Source organism: Zootoca vivipara, chromosome 3, assembly GCF_965207765.1.
Source record: "Zootoca vivipara chromosome 3, rZooViv2.hap1.1, whole genome shotgun sequence".
NCBI classification, from domain to species: domain Eukaryota; kingdom Metazoa; phylum Chordata; class Lepidosauria; order Squamata; family Lacertidae; genus Zootoca; species Zootoca vivipara.
In genome coordinates, this window is record NC_142586.1 from 117,695,904 (window position 1) to 117,714,410 (window position 18,507).

At 48.0% G+C, this 18,507-nt stretch overlaps 1 protein-coding gene across 2 annotated transcripts in view; it reads right to left on the minus strand.

The window, feature by feature from the left end:
• The window catches only part of OTOF (otoferlin), a 57,565-nt gene that overhangs the window by 27,329 nt on the left and 11,729 nt on the right, over positions 1–18,507 (minus strand). The window contains exons 8-15 of one of the 2 annotated variants that reach the window (XM_088666986.1): positions 17,593–17,754; positions 13,863–13,982; positions 12,590–12,751; positions 9,980–10,142; positions 6,992–7,062; positions 4,481–4,510; positions 3,901–4,035; positions 777–843 (exon numbers count right to left, since the gene is read on the minus strand). In XM_088666986.1, the coding sequence (XP_088523112.1) occupies positions 777–843; positions 3,901–4,035; positions 4,481–4,510; positions 6,992–7,062; positions 9,980–10,142; positions 12,590–12,751; positions 13,863–13,982; positions 17,593–17,754 (910 nt within the window). Of the gene's footprint in view, positions 1–776; positions 844–3,900; positions 4,036–4,480; positions 4,511–6,991; positions 7,123–9,979; positions 10,143–12,589; positions 12,752–13,862; positions 13,983–17,592; positions 17,755–18,507 lie in introns of both variants that reach the window. The other variant, XM_035110530.3, reaches the window with a different exon arrangement.

Genomic DNA, 18,507 nt, shown 5'->3' on the forward strand with positions numbered 1-18,507 from the left:
ATCTCAAAGCATTTAAATCCTGCTCTCCTCCACACTTACTGGTCCTCTGCTAAACCTGAAGCAGTTTGCAGATGTTTTGCATGGAACAAAAGCAAAACTCCTCTCAGGAGGAGATGCGGAGAGAATCATAGAATCATAGAGTTGGAAGAGACCACAAGGGCCATCTAGTCCAACCCCCTGCCAAGCAGGAAACACCATCAAAGCATTTCTGACAGATGGCTGTCAATTCTCCGCTTAAAGACCTCCAAAGAAGGAGACTCCACCACACTCCTTGGCAGCAAATTCCACTGCCGAACAGCTCTTACTGTCAGGAAGTTCTTCCTAATGTTTAGGTGGAAGCTTCTTTCTTGTAGTTTGAATCCATTGCTCCGTGTCCGCTTCTCTGGAGCAGCAGAAAACAACCTTTCACCCTCCTCTATATGACATCCTTTTATATATTTGAACATGGCTATCATATCACCCCTTAACCTTCTCTTCTCCAGGCTAAACATACCCAGCTCCCTAAGCCGTTCCTCATAAAACCAGAGAGCTCTGGTTTTAACAGCTGCATGGCTGATCAAATGGGCCAGAGGTGAAGGGCTGCCCGTTCCTGGAGCTACAATGAGAAGGAAGGCTTGACCTATTAATTTCTGCCTGCTCTCTATCTGTGGAAGATGCAGGCTCTGTCAGCGAGTGGGGCTTTACTTGGAGTTTGGGTTCCCCAAATGTTACAGGGGGAACATCTCCTATTTAATCCACCTTTCATTTCTTTGAATTCCAGATTTCCAAAGATTTACCCTCAGACATATCCATCTCATCCTTCTCTTCCGCTTCCGCCGCGGCCGCCTCCTGCTGTCGAAGCAGCTAGAAAAAGGGAAGGAAAGGAAGGTCACACAACAATGTAGGTGTTATACAAATTCTAACACATGCATAATAAGTATATACACCACGTGTCTGAAATAGTACAGTACAGGAGAGCAATCCTAAAGCCATTTTGACTCTTTCCATGACCTCAAAGATTCCTCTGCAGTTTGGACGTTTCCGAGCACAATTCAAAGTGTTGGTGCTGACCTTTAAAGCCCTAAATGGCCTCGGTCCAGTATACCTGAAGGAGCGTCTCCACCCCCATCGTTCTGCCCGGACACTGAGGTCAAGCACCGAGGGCCTTCTGGCAGTTCCCTCATTGCGAGAAGCCAAGTTGCAGGGGACCAGGCAGAGGGCCTTCTTGGTAGTGACGCCCTCTCACCAGATGTCATAGAGAAAAACAACTACCAGACTTTTAGAAGACATCTGAAGGCAGCCCTGTTTAGGAAAGCTTTTAATGTTTAATAGATTATTGTATTTTAATATTCTGTTGTATTTTAATATTCTGTTGGAGTGGCTAGGGAAACCCAGCCAGATGGGCGGGGTATAAATTTTGTTGTTGTTGTTGTTGTTGTTGTTGTTGTTGTTGCCACCCGATTGTCTCTGTGCTCACAAATCCTGCCTTAAGGGTGTATCTGTGTATGCCAGGGTCCCCAAACTACGGCCCGGGGGCCGGATGCGGCCCAATTGGCCTGCCAATCCGACCCGCGCCGACGCCGACGCCTGCACTTACGGCGCGCAGCGCGGCAGCGCTCTTCCGGGTCGGGAAAAAAGTGCCGAAAATCCTTTGTGCGCATGCGTATGGGCCTCTCCCGACCCGGAAGAGGTCATTTCTGGTACACCTCCGGGTCGGGGGAGGCCCATACGCATGCGCACAACGGATTTTCGGCGCTTTTTCCACCCTGGAAGCGCGCCGTCGCGCCAGTAAGCGCCCGTGCGCATGCGCACGGGCGCGCACTCCCCCGCCCGCCGGCCCGCACAGGTGCGCGCTCGACGGTCCTCCGGCCCGCCGCGCGATCGGCGCGGTGGGAACCGGCCCAAACGCCGGTAAGTCTGGGGACCCCTGGTGTATGCATAGGGTGAGCCTGTGACCTGGATTCAGGAATTAAAGTACAGTATTCATCATCACAAAAGAATGGCCAGGCTGCCCAGGTAATGCAATCAGTGACCATTGTCAGGTATCCTGGCAGGCAGGATTTCTGCTGTAGACCGTCTCCTGTGATGTATATATGATGTTTTGGGAGGTGGTCTTGGGCTACAGGGTGGGCAATTTCAAAAGTCTATATAAGGGCTTGCGCACCATTGTTTAGGGTCCCTCCTCCCTCCTGCGTGTGGTGAGTGAGGACCCTGTTGCAACAGTTTAGTAAAGATCAGGCTTATCTAGCTGCTTTGCTTCTCAATATTCTCTGGCTGGCCTCTGTTATTTATTTCCTACCGATAGAGAACCTACATAAGGACTCTATACAGGCTCTTGGGTACCCCATAAGGCAGGCATGTCAAAAGTCAGGCCTGGGAGCCATAGGTAGTTCCATCCCAGGGTTCTAAATAAAGGTGAACAACTTTGGGGCGACATCCTAAATAAAGCTCAACAACTTCAATCCTTTAAAAAGGTCAACAACCTTGGCCAGCCCTCACGCATGGTCAAATCTGGCCCTCTTTGAAAAAAGTTTGGACACCCTTGCCATAAGGGGAAAGGAGCAGTTTTTTCTTATAAGAGTTTGGCGAGCCAGGTCCAGGAGTTTCAGCTGACTGGATTCTGGTGGCGAGGAAGGACTGATGGCCCAGCGCTTATAACAGAGGCAAATGGGAAGCTATTTGTTTTGGAGAACCCTTTGATCAGAGGCAGGCAGGCAGGTTCCTAGAAGATGCCTTTGGAGGTCTTTAAGCAGAGGCTTGACAGGCATATGTCAAGAATGCTTTGATGGTGTTTCCTGCTTGGCAGGGGGTTGGACTGGATGGCCCTTGTGGTCTCTTCCAACTCTATGATTCTATGATTGATTCTATGCCTCCTAGACTTGTGTATTTCAATGCAATTCTCCCCACGGCACGAATGACACAGACACTGAGAGAGTGGGCTTTCTATCTTGGGTGGGAAGCGGTTTGGCTTCTCGGAAGTGATATCCCATTTCCACAAAGCTTTTTGATTGCATGGAATATTGAATGCGAAAGTGGATATTGACTTTATTTTCTATTGAAAAAAAGGTTGACGATATTCAAGTCGATCTTTACGCACGTAGCCACAATTCCTTTTGAAATTTATCCCCGCTTCCTGGCGGAGCCCTTAAAATTGCCATCTAAGGGTGAACCCTTCGAACGCGGGCAGTCTCTAATATGGTGACATAGGTAGAATCACAGGATCACAGAAGTGTAGTGCTGGAAGGGACCCCAGCGGTCATCTAGTCCAACCCCCTGCAATGCAGCAATCATAACTAAGGCAGACCTTCCATATCATAGAATACACCATGGGTGGGCAAACTAAGGTCCAGGGGCCGGATCCAGCCCAATTGCCTTCTAAATATGGCCCCCAGACGATCCGGGGCCATATTTTTACATGAGTAGTTAAAGCCATGTGTTTTTTTACATGAGTAGAATGTATCCTTTTATTTAAAATGCATCTCTGGGTTATTTGTGGGGCATATGAATTCGTTCATTTTTTCCCCTTCCAAATATAGTCCAGCCCTCCACAAGGTCTGAGGGACAGTGGACCTGCCCCCTGCTGATAAAGTTTGCTGAACCTTGGAATACACAGCCTAGAAGGGCATTGAATTATAGAATCATAGAATTGTAGAGTTGGAAGGGATCCCAAGGGCCATCTAGTCCAACCCCCTGCAATGCATGCTGGGATGTGGTTGTTCCTGCAGCATTCATGCCCCAGAAGCCCCAGAGGAATTTGGTGGCGCGTGACCAAGCCAGCCTAACAATATGGAAAGAGCCAAGTATAACTTGTCCGGAATTAGAATTAGCTTTGATTCTCAGAATGGGAGAATGGCTCTCAGGCAGCTTCCTGTCCCATATTTTGCACCCGCCGCTCTTGATCACCACCTGCCAACCACTCACCTCCTTCATCGTCTCGATGGAAGCAAAATACTTGGACCACCAGTCCAGCATGCTCTCGTCAGGCTCATCGTCCTCCTCCTCCTCTGCACCCCCTTTCTTCTTCTTTTTCTTCTTCTTCTCCTTCTCTTCTTCCGACTGCAAAAGAATGGGGAAGAGGAGGGCGACAGAGATGCGTTCAGAGGTATCGCTCAGGCTGTGACCTTTGTGAGTCTCTGCTTTTCGTCTCCTTTCACACCTTGGAAGCCTTTTTGGACTCATTGCATCTCTGGCCTCTTTCTGCACCTGTAGGATTTGCTGGGATCCATCCTTACTGGGCAGCTGGTTGCCTGGCAAAGCTTGGGCTGACTTCCAACTCTTCCTCTCCTTGGGAGCTAACAGCTTTTTCCCTGGGAAGGAGGGGGGTGAGTCGGACTGTCCTCTCTAAACTCAAAGAGACAGCTCCCATCTACAGAATCAGCCTCTTGCCTGCTCAGCTCAATTTCTGAGTCTGACTCTTCAGCTGGACTGGGGGGGGACGGGGGACGGACGACACGTTCCTGACAGTCACCACAGAACCAGGCATGGCACATCAGTCACTTACCACATCCACTTTCACAACCGCATCACAGTTCTGCCTCCGGGGGAAAGAGATGGGAAGGGAGAAAAAGAAGTCGCAGTTACAAAGAGGAAGGCAGACCTGCAGTTTCCATACACTCCAACAACCCCCCCAGATAAAAAAAATAAGGACATTCCTTGCTCTTCCCCACAACTGACGCTCCTCAGCCTTCCATTCTCTCCCACCCAGAGCTTTTCCGAACAGAAGGAGCATCAGGGCCGCCACCACCACTTCCCAGAAAGGACACAGCAAACACGCCCTCTCTCGTCCCGAGGAAACCCCTTAATCCCGATTTTATTTTTATTTTGTGCTTTGTTAAATTTACAAAGATAAAAGCACACACCAATACAGTAAATACATTTTAGAAAAGGGCATGGTTAGATGCAGATGCACAAAACATTGTTTAGATGGCCGGTCAAAGCCATTTCCCGGGATTATTATTTATTAAATTTACCGTATATACTGCCCTATACCCGGAGGTCTCAGGGTGGCTCACATAAAAGATCACAATATATAAAATCAAAATAAGAACAATAACCCAATAACACACACACACACACCAAATGGGCCACATTTTAAAAGGTCAACCAAAGGCCTGGTTAAAAGGAACGTTTTTGCCTGGCACCTAAAGGTGTATAATGAATGTGCCAGGCGAACCTCCCTGGGGAGAGCATTCCACAGATGGGGAGCCACTGCAGAGAAGGCCCCGCTCTCATGTTTCCACCTTCCAGACCCCTCAAGGAGGAGGCACACAAAGGAGAGCCTCAGAAGATGACCTCAGGGTCCGGGTCGGTTCATATGGGAAGAGGCGGTCCTTGAGGTATTGCGGTCCTGATCCATTTAAGGCTTTATAGATCAAAACCAGCACTTTGAATTGGGCCTGGAAACTAATTGGTAGCCAGTGCAGTCAGAGCAGGACTGGTGTAATATGCTCAAACTGTCTTGCTCCAGTGAGCAACCTGGCCGCTGAATTCTGCACCAGCTGAAGTTTCCGAACTTTTTTCACTAGCTGAATTTTCTGATTGTGGTCGCTGTTGCCTGCAGACAGCTTCTAGGAGCCACAAGCGAGAGCTGGGGGAGAGGGGAGGGGGGAGGGGACTCAAAGTGGGCAGACTACCAGCAAAGGTTATCACAACCTGGCTTATAAGAAACTAGCTTTGCAGGAAAAACACAGGAAAGCAGCATACACACATCCCATGCTTCCTTCCGTCTTCCACCTGCCTCCATTCAGAGTTCCTTTCTCCACTCCAAGGGAGCTGCATCCTTGGGACAGAAACAAGCTCAGGCCTTGGAGACCCCAGACCCAGGTATTCTGCCCCCGCACAAGGTTGGAGGTTCGGGTGCCCCTGCAGTGTTGAAGGGCAGAGAAGGCCCATGTGGGATGTAATCCACTGGGAAAAGTCAAATACAACATTCCTTGTTTTCCTAGAGTGGACATGCAAGGGAATGTTTGGTCCAGCCAGTCAAAATTTCCTGTTCCTCCTAGGCTGGAACATCCTTCCTTTTGCATGTGATAGAAGGTGGGCATGAACCAACCTGTCCAGGTAACAAAAGGATGAGTCACGCAGCACCCTTCCCTCTTTTTGACTCCCTTCTTCATTGGACCAGCTTCTAGCTAGGACTGCTCTGCTAGCTCTCAGCTAGCAGAAGCACTGGAATTATTCTCCCATATGGGGTAGATCCACATGTACATATTTGTAACTAAGTCTGCCTTCAGTAATCCAACTGTGAACTGATTTAAGTAAACTTCTGTTGTTGTTGTTGTTGTTGTTGTTGTTGTTTAGTCATGTCCGACTCTTCGTGACCCCATGGACCAGAGCACGCCAGGCACTCCTGTCTTCCACTGCCTCCCGCAGTTTGGTCAGACTCATGTTGGTAGCTTCGAGAACACTGTCCAACCATCTCGTCCTCTGTCGTCCCCTTCTCCTTGTGCCCTCAATCTTTCCCAACATCAGGGTCTTTTCCAGGGAGTCTTCTCTTCTCATGAGGTGGCCAAAGTATTGGAGCCTCAGCTTCAGGATCTGTCCTTCCAGTGAGCGCTCAGGGCTGATTTCCTTCAGAATGGATAGGTTTGATCTTCTTGCAGTCCATGGGACTCTCAAGAGTCTCCTCCAGCACCATAATTCAAAAGCATCCATTCTTCGGTGATCAGCCTTCTTTATGGTCCAGCTCTCACTTCCATACATCACTACTGGGGAAACCATAGCTTTAACTATACTTCTTCTATTGACTTTGGATAAGATTGTGGCATCTTTATTCTTTTAAGAGGGATTCAAGGGAACTTACCAGGAACATACAATTCAATCTGAGACAGACTGAATTGTATAATAGTGAGAGGCTCACGCGAGCCTGCAACCAGCTATCTGCTGTGCATGTAAAAAGGGGAATGTAAACTCTGTTTAGTAAAGGAACTTGCTAGCGCAAGTTAGGAAGGATATTAATAAACAATATATCCTCTCCTGCCACCCTGAACATTCCCACAGTCCTGCCACTTACCGCTTCCAGCTTGACCATGGTCTCCATCTTCTTGATGGGAGCCTCGGGCTCCATGTTAACCACGATTTCCCCTGTGGGGTGAGAGATGGGTCCTCCGTTGGCCAGGGCTGCATAGGCACTCATGAGCTTAGCTGGGCAGAAAACAGAGAAAGAGAACCAAGCGCAGAAAAAGAGGGAAAGGGAGAGAAGAAGAAGAAGAAGAAGAAGAAGAAGAAGAAGAAGAAGAAGAAGAAGAAGAAGAAGAAGAAGAAGAAGAAGAAGAAGGGAATTGTTTTAGGACAGAGGTGGCCAGAAGGCAGAGATGCTGGAGAACTCCAATGGAAACTTAAACAGAAAGTGTTCGCTTATTTGCCCCGTGTCCGGAATGGAAATCAATGTCGTGGATAGTTGGTGGTTGTTTCAGTCTGTGACCGATACGTGTTTACCTGTGAGGTGGCCTTGCCCCAAATATGCCCTCCTGACACCTTCTATCTTACAGGTGCCACATAATAACCATTCCATATTTGCAACAAATTAATCCTTGGAACTCCCTGCCTATTGACATCAAGCAGGTACCTTCCTTGCACTCTTTTCGGAACCTGATAAAAAATATTTTTTTTAAAAAAAATATTAATTTGGTTTTTCAGATTAAAATTTCACAGCACATATCCAGCATTCAGCATGGAAACAAGATTCTGAAGAATCTCCTGGACTTCTCTCCTCCCCTTTGTGGGTCTTTTGGTTAATCATTTCCTCCTGGATCTTTTATGATAACCCAAATCTTATACGTCTCCATTGCGTCCAAAATACACCATTAAACTACAAATGTCATTCCAATCCTACTAACGATTTTAAATGTTTACAATGGTTTTTAAAATAAATTACAATTTTCCCCCATGAGTAACATTGGTAGGAAAACATTTTTGTTTAGACAAGCCTACTCAGATTTCTAGAAAGCTGGTGTGTTTTTAGTTTACTGCTTTTTTAAAAAAACAATCTTTTAATTCTTTTTACTAATAATTTTATTGTTTCGGTTGCTTTGTAAATCACTTTGAGTGTTTTTTTTAAAAATCAAGTGCTATATAAATTTTATATGAAACGAATAAATAAATAAATAAATGACATCCTCCCTTCCCCCATTCAAATTCCGTTCCCTTTGCAATGAAACGAACGTTTTGGAAATAATCATGGCATGAATTATGTGAAATCCCCAATTTATGCAGATAGTTATGTGAATTATATTAACAAGCGGACAGTGAGACGAATAACATAGCATTTGGCAGAAAACGACCTATTGTGGGAAAGAGCCCTAGTTGTGACCAAGACAGGACAGAGATAGTTGCCTTCCTCTTACATGCCTCCCAGAAGGTATTATAAAAGGAAGAAAAAAATGACTGGAAAAGTGGAGACGAAAATACTGGAGAGAGAAAGCCTCCAAGCTTCAGAGAGAAAACTTGCAGGGATGAGAATAAGCACACAACAATGTTGAATGCACAAGAACTTTTGTGTTACGGATGTTCCCAGGCTCAGCTATAATCACAACCCTTTGTATTTCATAGAACCATAGAATTAAAAATAGAACCATAGACTAGAGTTGGAAGGGACCCCGAGGGTCATCTAGCCCAACCCCCCCTCGATATAGAAATCTCAGCCAAAGAATCCATGGCAGATGGCCATCCAACCTCTGCTTAAAAACCTCCAAAGAAGGAGTCCACCACCTTCCGAGGGAGACCGTTCCACCGTCGAACAGCTCTTGCCGTCAGAAAGTCCTTTTTAATGTTGGGTCGGAATCTGCTTCCTTGCCATTTAACCCCCCTGCGGATCATTTCCATATAAGGGTGCCACATACATGATCTCAGATCCATTGACTTCTATACCAGCCATGTAAGTTTAGCCGGTCTCGTGATCTCTTTATTGTGGGATGGAATCCACTGGGAGCAGTCAAACACAACATTCCTTGTTTTCCTAGAGTGGACATGCAAGGGAATGTTTGGTCCAGCCAGTCAAAACTTCCTGTTCCTCCTGACCTGGAGCATCCTTCCTTGCATGTGGGCGTGACCTTTCCAGACCTGGTAAAAGGACAAGGCATACTGCCACTCTCCCTTCTTTTCCATCTTCCTTTCGTCCTGTGATCTGCTGGACTGCTAGCCAGCAGTCACTAGGTAAAATTGTTTTATGGAGTAAACCTTATTTAGTAAACCTGTTTTTATACATTTTTAACTCGGTCTAAGCCTTAATCCTGCCTTCAGGGATCACACTGTGCTCTGCCTGATCGTGAGTAAACTTTCTTTTTATTGCTTATGAATAAGACTATGGTCTCTTTATTCTTTTAGAAGGGATTCAAGGGGTCTTACCAGGAAAATATTAGAACATTTTTCAATCTGGACAAGCCAGATGGAATTGCGTATTGTCTTAAGAAACTCACACGAGTTTGCAACTCGTTTTCTGCTGTGTAAAGGGGAATGTAAACTCTGCTAAGTAAAGGAACTTGCTAGCGCACGTTAGGAAGGATATTAATAAACAGTATATCCTCTCCTGCCACCCTAAACATTCCCACAGTCTCGTGCTCTCTTTATTTCAGATGCGGGGTTACGGGGTGAAGCAAAGTCAGAAACAGTTATTTGCTTAAGGTTACCCAAGCGATTTCCCAGGTTCTTAGAGCTTTGAACTTCTGCTGCTCATGGAGCCCCTTCAAACTCATAGACTCTTATATCCACCCCGAGTGACAACTCTCATAGCTTTGTAAAGCATTTTTAGTTTTAATAGCTGGTATATGACCGTAATAAAGCTTGATTGATTGATTGATTGATTGGAGCTCAGTTTCTTAACTGCAGAGCGGGCTTATTAAATAGCCACACACACCCCTGTCTAGCAAACCAAGACCCTAAAGACTGAGCATTTATCATGTACTGGTCGTACCCTGTTCCAACTTACACAGTTAGTTCACACCAGAGGTGCCCCATAACCAGAGGTGCCCCATAACATCCCCCTCCCTCCCGCTGGGTCTACCTGCTGTACTCCAGTGCTGGGCTTTCTTATCCGGAGGCCTGTAGATGAATTTCCGCAGGGAGTTCACAGCGTGGCTGCCCACGAGGGTGTAACGCCCAAAAGCACGGCAATCCACAACGCGGATGTTCAGGGGGGGATGAAGAAGCTCGTTCTCAGGGAGATCCTGCAAGGGACCAGAAGGAAAAGTAGAATTTAGCCGGGGGGGGGGGGAGGAATGGACAGATCCCTGGTGTCTTCAGGGTCATCTCAGCCACCCCCTCGTTGTTCCACTGCCCCCATTGGCCCCACATCCAATGGGGAAAGATAAGATCTGATTGGCTGAGCTTACTACTGCTCTGGGGAAATGTTTTAAGTTGAAATGGAGTGTTTCCTCCTTCAATGCAGGAATCTCAGCTAAAAAAAATCCCTGGCAGGTGGCCATCCAACCTCTGCATAAAAGCCTTCAAGGCAGTCTCCTCTTTCCCAGGCTAAACATCCCCAACTCCTTCAACCATTCCTCATGTTATAAGAATTCTAAGGTCTCAAATATAAATTAAATGTTCATAAATGCACAAGGCAAACACATACATTATATAAACCACGTGTCAGGAGAGCAATCCTGGAACCATTTCAACTCTCCCAATGACCTCAAATATTCCTCTGCAGGAAGGGAGGCAAATGGGGAAAGCCTCCCCATTGTCTTTTTGCTTGCAAATCCTGTCTTGAGGGAGTATTTGTGTATGAATAGGGTGAGCCTGTGACCTGGTTTCAGGAACTAGAGTATTGACCATCACAAAAGAATGGCCAGGCTGCCCAGGTAATGCAGCCAGCGACCATTATCAGGTATCCTGGCAGGCAGGATTTCTGCTGTAGACCGCCTCCTCTGCTGTAGACCACTTCTTTCTGTGATGCATGTATGCTTTTTGGGGGGGCGTGGTCTTGGGCTACAGGTGGGCAATATCAAAAGTCTATATAAGGGCTTGCGTACCATTGTTCTGGGTTCCTCCTCCCTCTTGTGGGGGTGAGCGGGGGACCCTGTTGCAACAGTTAATAAAGATCAGGCTTACTAGCTGCTTTGCTTCTCAATATTCTCTGATCAGCTTCTGTTGTTTTCTCCTACCAATAGGGAACCCACTTAAGGATGCTACCGGTATTTGGGCTCCGGAATACCCCATAAGGGAAAGGGAGCAGTTTTTGTTTTTATAACACTCACTAGCTGGCCCTGCATGCGTTGCTGTGCGTTAGTCTGTGAAATGGAGGGTACCCCTGAGCCTCAGAGTCCCACTGAGTCGAGGCGAGATACTGTGGAGAGGGCAGGTTTCATCCCTGTGCCCCCCCCTGTTCTGACCCATTATGTATCCCTGCCCTCTATTCCCCCCCCCCCACCTCCACTTGGCCTAGTCTGGAAAGCGGCCTAATCTGCAAAGCTGAGGTGAGATATTGTGGAGAGGGCAGGTTTCATCCCTGTGTCTCCCCCCACCCTGTTCTGACCCATTACTTATCCCTGCCCTCTATTCGCCCCCCCCCACCTCCACTTGGCCTAGTCTGGAAAGCGGCCTAGTCTGTCTGATAATGGCCGCCTTGGTGGTTTCAGTTGCTTGGTTGATGATGTCATTTGGTTTGTGGGTGGGGCTTAGATTTCACAGGAAGGGAGGGGGTGGAGGAGGGTACTACGCCACTTGAGGGTGCTGTTTGACTTGGTGGAAAACCAGGTCTACACCTGCCCAGGTGTGTGATTTGAGGGATTTTTGCCCCCAACAACGCTCGAGGAGTGGCCTGGATCGTTGTGTCAAAATTTCAGGACGATCGGTCAAGCGGTTACGGAGAAAAGTGGCAAACGCAGTTTCACGATTTTTACATTTATATATATATATATATATATAAAATGGACTGCAAGAAGATCAAACCTATCCATTCTTAAGGAAATCAGCCCTGAGTGCTCCCTGGAAGGACAGGTCGTGAAGCTGAGGCTCCAAGACTTTGGCCACCTCATGAGAAGAGAAGAATCCCTGGAAAAGACCCTGATGTTGGGAAAGATGGAGGGCACAAGGAGAAGGGGACGTCAGAGGACAAGATGGTTGGACAGTGTTCTCGAAGCTACGAACATGAGTTTGACCAAACTGCGGGAGGCAGTGCAAGACAGGAGTGCCTGGCGTGCTATGGTCCATGGGGTCACGAAGAGTCGGACACGACTAAACGACTAAACAACAACATATATAGATAAGACTTGGTTTCCAGACCCTTGACCATCTAGGTTGCCCTCCCCTCCTTGGGCCCTGTTGCAAGACCAATTGCAGGAGAGCAAGTGTGAGAAAGGGCTAATGCCTCCATGTGCTCCTTGTGGGCTTCCAAGGATTGGCTCCTGATGGTCCATTGTGGGCTGGATGGACCTTTGGAGAGATTCAGAAGCCAGGCTGACAGTCAGAGACAGCAATGCTTCTCAATCCCAGTTGCTGGAAAGCTCAGGAGGGTAGAATTGCTCTTGTGTTTGGCTCCTGCTTGCTGGTTCCCCACAGGCCTCTGGATGGCCACTGTGAGAACAGGATGCTGGACTAGAGGGGCCATTGGCCTGATCCAGCAGCCTCTTCTCATGTCCTTATGCACCCATCGCAGCTGAGGGAAGATACTCACCACTTCAAACCATTTCACCAAGGTGCTGAAATTGGGGTTTTTCTTGTAGTTCTGGATGAGGGACGACTGGACTCCCCTCCCGGCACATTCGATGTCCACTCGAGGCCGATCCACCTGGGCCAAGTTCACGCGCTTCAGGTCTCTCAGCCCCCAGAACAAGATCTAGAATTGTAGAATCGTAGAATGGTGGAGTCGGAAGAAGGGACCTGTCAGGGACTGGACTGAAGAGAAGGGCTGGGGATCGCCCCCTCCTTCTCCTCAGCTTCCCTCGGAGGAGGAGAGGGAGTGGTGGGGATCGCCCCCCCCTTCTCCATCAGTTTCAAGAGAAGAGGGAGACAGGATTGAATTACAGCAGAACTCAGAGCTGGAGGAGAAGGGAGGGGAGCAGAGACTTCCTTGGAAAGCACATTAGAGCTACCATCCCCGAGAATTCATCGCTCAATTAGAGTTCAAGAGCAACGGGTCCAACGGCATTTGACTACTGGAGCCCCCGTAGAGCCAAGGGCTGTTGCTGGGGGGCGGAGCTCAGAGTGAGCAGCGTCACTATGGGGTTAAGGACTATAATCCTTGTCTTGCACCATGGTGACTGAATAAAACCATAAATACGAACTTTCTTGTTTCTTCCTTCATCCTTGATGCTACCAGGGAAGGAGTGACTCCCCCATGCCTGACAGGACCCTGTGGACCATCTAGTCCAAACATGGCCAAACTTAGCCCTCCAGATGTTTTGGGACTACAATTCCCATCATTCCTGACCACTGGTCTTACCTTCCAAGTCCAGGACTGCAGAATCCAGGACCGGCAACCGTGTAACACCGGAAGTTGCATCGGCGTAGCTTCCAGTGTCGCTTTGCCCTTCTGTGGGCACCAAAAATGGCCGCCGCCGGCTTTGAAAGTCGCTTGTACGCATGCCAGGAAGTGAGTCGACGCAACTTCCGGTGTCGCTCCACCCATCTATGGGCACCAAAAATGGCCGCCGCCGACACCGGAAGTCGCGTCTATGCACTTCCAGACATGTGTAGATGCGACTTTCGAAGCCGGCAGCAGCCATTTTTGGTGCCCATAGAAGGGCAAATCGGAAAGAAAAAAATGGCCGCCGGCAGGAGAAAATAACGGAGAAAAACGGGAGATGAAGTGATACAGGGGACCACCGGGAAAAGGTAAGTAAAAACGGGGGTTTCCCGGGGAAAACGGGGTACTTGGCAGCTATGGCACCAGCACCAAGTCCAGCCGCCTGCCATGCAGGAAGCACAGCACCGAGGTTTAAGCTTACCTCCACTCTGTATTTGCTCAACACAGGGCGGATTCCCAAAGGCACAGGCAGGATGGGGCCCCGATCCATGTCTGTGGGGCCGTCAATGGGAGGCAGCTCTGACTTCCCGGCTGGGCCAATCTGCAAGAGAGGAGGACGGCAGGTAGAATCTGTTCCTTTAGTAATCTCTCTCTCTCACACACACAAACACAATCTGCCGACCACCAGGATGCTTCCGTCCACCCTCGGGAGCGTCTCTCATCCCATTCATGCATCTCTAAGTGGGGGAGTCTAGAATCCCTGCTTGGAATAAGGTAAGCCCAAAGTCACGGTTTTGGATACAGTACAGCCTGGTTTTTTATACACTACCAACATGGTGCTTTGTGAAGTGCCCAAAAGTATAATAGATAGTAATTCCAGAAATTTTGAGTTGGAAGCTGTACGTCTCTGAATTACTATTGCAGCCATGCAGGTTTCTAGCAGCCCCAAGAGGCAGGCGGAGAGGCTTTGAGCCTACTGGTGGTTTTTGAGAGGTGCCAACGTTTTGGGGAAGAAAGGGTTATTGGTGGGCTGAGCTGACACTTTCTTCCAGAGGATGTGCAGAACAGCCCCTTCGGAGATTACCCGCATGCCCAAGGCCCCGCTCCGCAATTTGTGAGCGAGTTACAGATGGAAAAAGTCAAGGGAGGGAGAGCGGGACAGGTGGTGGGTTGTGAGACAGGCAGAACTTGACCTAGTTTGGCTCATGCAGACAAGAGGAAGAGAGCAAGATAACGCAAAGGGCAAAATAAGAATACAGTGGTACCTCTACTTATGAATTTAATGCGTTCCGAACGCACATTCGTAAGTCGAAAAAAATTGTAAGTTGAATCCCATAGGAATGCATTGGGAGAAAAAATTCGTAAGTCGAAGCAACCCTATCTAAAAATTCGTAAGTAGAAAAAATCCTATCTAAACCGCATCCAAGATGGCGGACGGAGCTCCATTCGGAGGTAGAAACATTCGTAAGTAGAGTTATTCGTAAGTAGAGGTACCACTGTAACAAAAATCAAATCAGGATATCCTGTAATACAAGGCAAGACCCCCAGCTAAGAGGAATGAGAGCATCACAAAGGGCTTTTCTTTCAGCCGTGGCAATCTGGAAAGCACCTTGATCTGTGGCACACACGGACCATTGACCGCCAGCAAGGCCCGCCTGATCTCTTCGTCGTCGTAAGGAAACTGAGAAGATGGAGGCAAGGTGGAAAGAGAGACAGACAGACAGACAGACAGACAGACAGACAGACAGACAGACAGACAGAAGGACGGACAGGACAGGACGAATCCACACATGTAAAGAAAAGAAAACAAAGTCCACTCTTAAACGGGCAAACAGCACAGCAGATGGAGAAGGCAAAGTCCACTTTCAAAGAGCGAGATGGAAGAAGGAGTTGTGTCCTTGGCAGGTGGGATCCTTGGAGATTCCTCCATCCACACAACTTACAGTAGACCCCGAAACCTGTGCTCCTTTTATTTATGTGATTGCACCCTTGTGTGCTTCATTGAAAAATAAATAGAAAGAGGGCCAGAGAACACGGAAAACCCATCAAAAGGGGCTGAACCATATCTTATGAGAGCTTCCAGAACTCGGAAAGCAAGACGGAGGGCTTAAGATGCTCTTTCTGCACTGGGTTTTCCTGTGGTTGAAAGAGCTTTTAAAGAGCTCTTTACTTACTAAGCTCTGGGAAGATCATTTCAGGATCCTGGGATGCTCCTGCAAGAACTTGCAGAGCCATCATGAGATATTGAGAGATTTCGGACAGCCCTGCAAGATCTTGCAAAAGCATCTCAGGGCCTTAGCAAGAGCTTCCCAGAGGCCAGTAACATACCTTCCAATTGCCCCCATTTTGAGCAGGACTGCCCTGCTTTCTTTGAAGGCACTCTGGGCTCTGCCTCTGTCCTGGGGTGCCCCGATTTCATGGGGCCAGAAGATGGAGCCCCTGGAAGCAGCTCCCATAGTGGCAGCAGCCTTTGGGAAACAGGGATGAGAGTTGGAGTCCTCCTTCCTGGTTCCCAAAGCCGGGCAAAGGCATACCAGACTTTGGGAAGGAAATGTGAGCCCATGTCCCAATTTTTATTAGAAGAATGTTGGAAGGCATGCAGTCATCAAGGCAGAATGGCGGGGGGGGGGAGATGAGGCTTGCTCAGCACACTGGCTTTGAGCAGGTGGGAATGGTTGCAGGGGTGCAATTCCGGGGATCTTTTCCTTTGTGCACAGACCCCCAAAACATAACCCCAATACAGTGGAACCTTGGTTTATGAACACCTCGGTTTACGAATTTTCAGTTTACGAACGCCTCGGACCCATCTGGAACGGATTAATTCACTTTCCATTACTTTCAATGGGAAAGTTCGCTTCAGTTTATGGACGCTTCAGTTTATGAACAGACTTCTGGAACCAATTACACCCATGCTTCGGGTTAAGTACGCTTCAGGTTGAGTACTCCGCCGACCCATCTGGAACGGATTAATCCACTTTCCATTACTTTCAATGGGAAAGTTCACTTCAGTTTATGAACGCTTCAGTTTAAGTACTCCGCGGACCGTCTGGAACAGATTAATCCACTTTCCATTACTTTCAATGGGAAAGTTCGCTTCAGTTTATGAACGCTTCAGTTTATGAACAGGCTTCCAGAACCAATTGTGTTCATAAACCGAGGTACCACTGTATAAGTTTCAGGCCTACTGTACTAGCTGCCTGGGAACCATAACAGAAAAGACTAGTTTGTTAAGTTTTGGCCCAGTTCTCCAACCTGTGAAAGTCATCCCAGAACCTGATTTTATCTTTTGTCGATGCAGTACAGTGGTACCTCGGTTTATGAACACAATTGGTTCCGGAAGTCTGTTCATAAACTGAAGCGTTCATAAACTGAAGCGAACTTTCCCATTGAAAGTAATGGAAAGTGGATTAATCTGTTCCAGACGGTCCACGGAGTACTTAAAACTGAAGTGTTCATAAACTGAAGTGAACTTTCCTATTGAAAGTAATGGAAAGGGAATCAATCAGTTCCAGATGGGTCCACGGCGTTCGTAAACCGAAAATTCGTAAACCGAGGTTCCACTGTATTCACTTTTTTTTTTTGCTGCTGCATCATGCTGTCAACTCATGTTAAGCTTGTGGCCCACTAAGACTCCTAAACCCTTTTCACATGCCCTGCTGGAAAGCCAGGTGCCCCCCCCCCATTCCTATATTTGTGCATCTGATTCTTCCTGCTTAAGTGTAGAACCTCACATTTGTCAAAACTCATTCGGCCCAGTCCTCCAAGCCCTGAAGGCCATCTCAAAACCTGGTACTATTCCAAGGCATTAGCTACCCCTCTCAGTCTCATTCAGGGACCTCAGGCTCAGCCAGGTTTGACCCATTTGCCCCCACCCCACCCCACCCCATGCATGGGTCCTGGGGATAGTTTCAAAAAGTCTTCACAAAGTTCAGGATAAATTCCAGTAAACATCAACATCAGGACAAGGCCCTGTTTCGATTATTCTTCATCAGCTAGGTTTCTCAGGTCTAAGTGAAGGCAAACATACTTGGTACACTTAGACCTGAGAAACCTAGCTGATGAAGAATAATCGAAACAGGGCCTTGTCCTGATGTTGATGTTTACTGGAATTTATCCTGAATAAAACTTTGTGAAGACTTTTTGAAACTATCCTTTTTGGCCCGAGTTCTTGTCATTTATCGTTTAATTTTGGGTCCTGGGGATGCCATTACCTGGAGCAGTTCGAAGGCAGCCAGCAGGTCCCCGGCGGTGGAGTTGCCCCGGTAGATCTGATAGTACTCTAGCTGGGGTGGGAAGCGGGGCGGACAGTACTCCTCATCCGACATCTTCAACACGGGCTTGGCAAACGTTCGGCCCATAAAGTCAGCCTTTCCCTGGAAGGAGATGGAGAAAGTGGAGAGCTCTGTTGATCGAGCATGAGACCCTTCCATCCATTCCAAACAAGATCTCTGCTAGTCTGCTCTGAATATCTCGCTTGATCCTCGGTCCTCAAAGCAGCATGGTGGACCACAGACCAAAAATGGTGGGGCAGGGAGGGTGTGCCAGGAGACGTCGCTATGGGGAGCTCCAGAGGTCCAGAATCAAAAGATGTGAGCAGTACTGGATGCGAGCCCTTTCCCACCAGGGACTGGGTAGAGGAGGAATGGTGGAGATGGTCTCCCCAGCCTGACCCTTCCAGAGAAGAAGAAGACAGTTCGAAATTACAACGGGGGTTTGCGGGAGGTCACAGCTCAGAGGAAGAAGAGGGGGAAAGTTGGAAAATAACAGGAGAGGAGGAGGAGGCAGAGCCGGAGCAGCTGGCTGACACGTTATCACAGGAAAGCATTCCAGACACCATCATCTCCCAGAACCTGGCGAGCCTTAAAAGTAGGAGAGCAAAGAGCTTGAAGACAGATAATTGTCGAGGGAATGGTGCTGTTGATGAATGAGGAAGTGGGAGAGAAGGGGGACGGAGATTTACTCAGGACAACGCCATTATTTGAAGAGGCTGCATTTCCAAGCCTTTCTCTGTAAATATTGAATAAACAAGCAGGTGCTAAGGACTTTTCCTTGTCTTATCCGTTCCTAGCAACGGATAGGTTGGTTCCTCTTCTGCCTGACACAATGCAGGCAAAGAACTCTGCTTC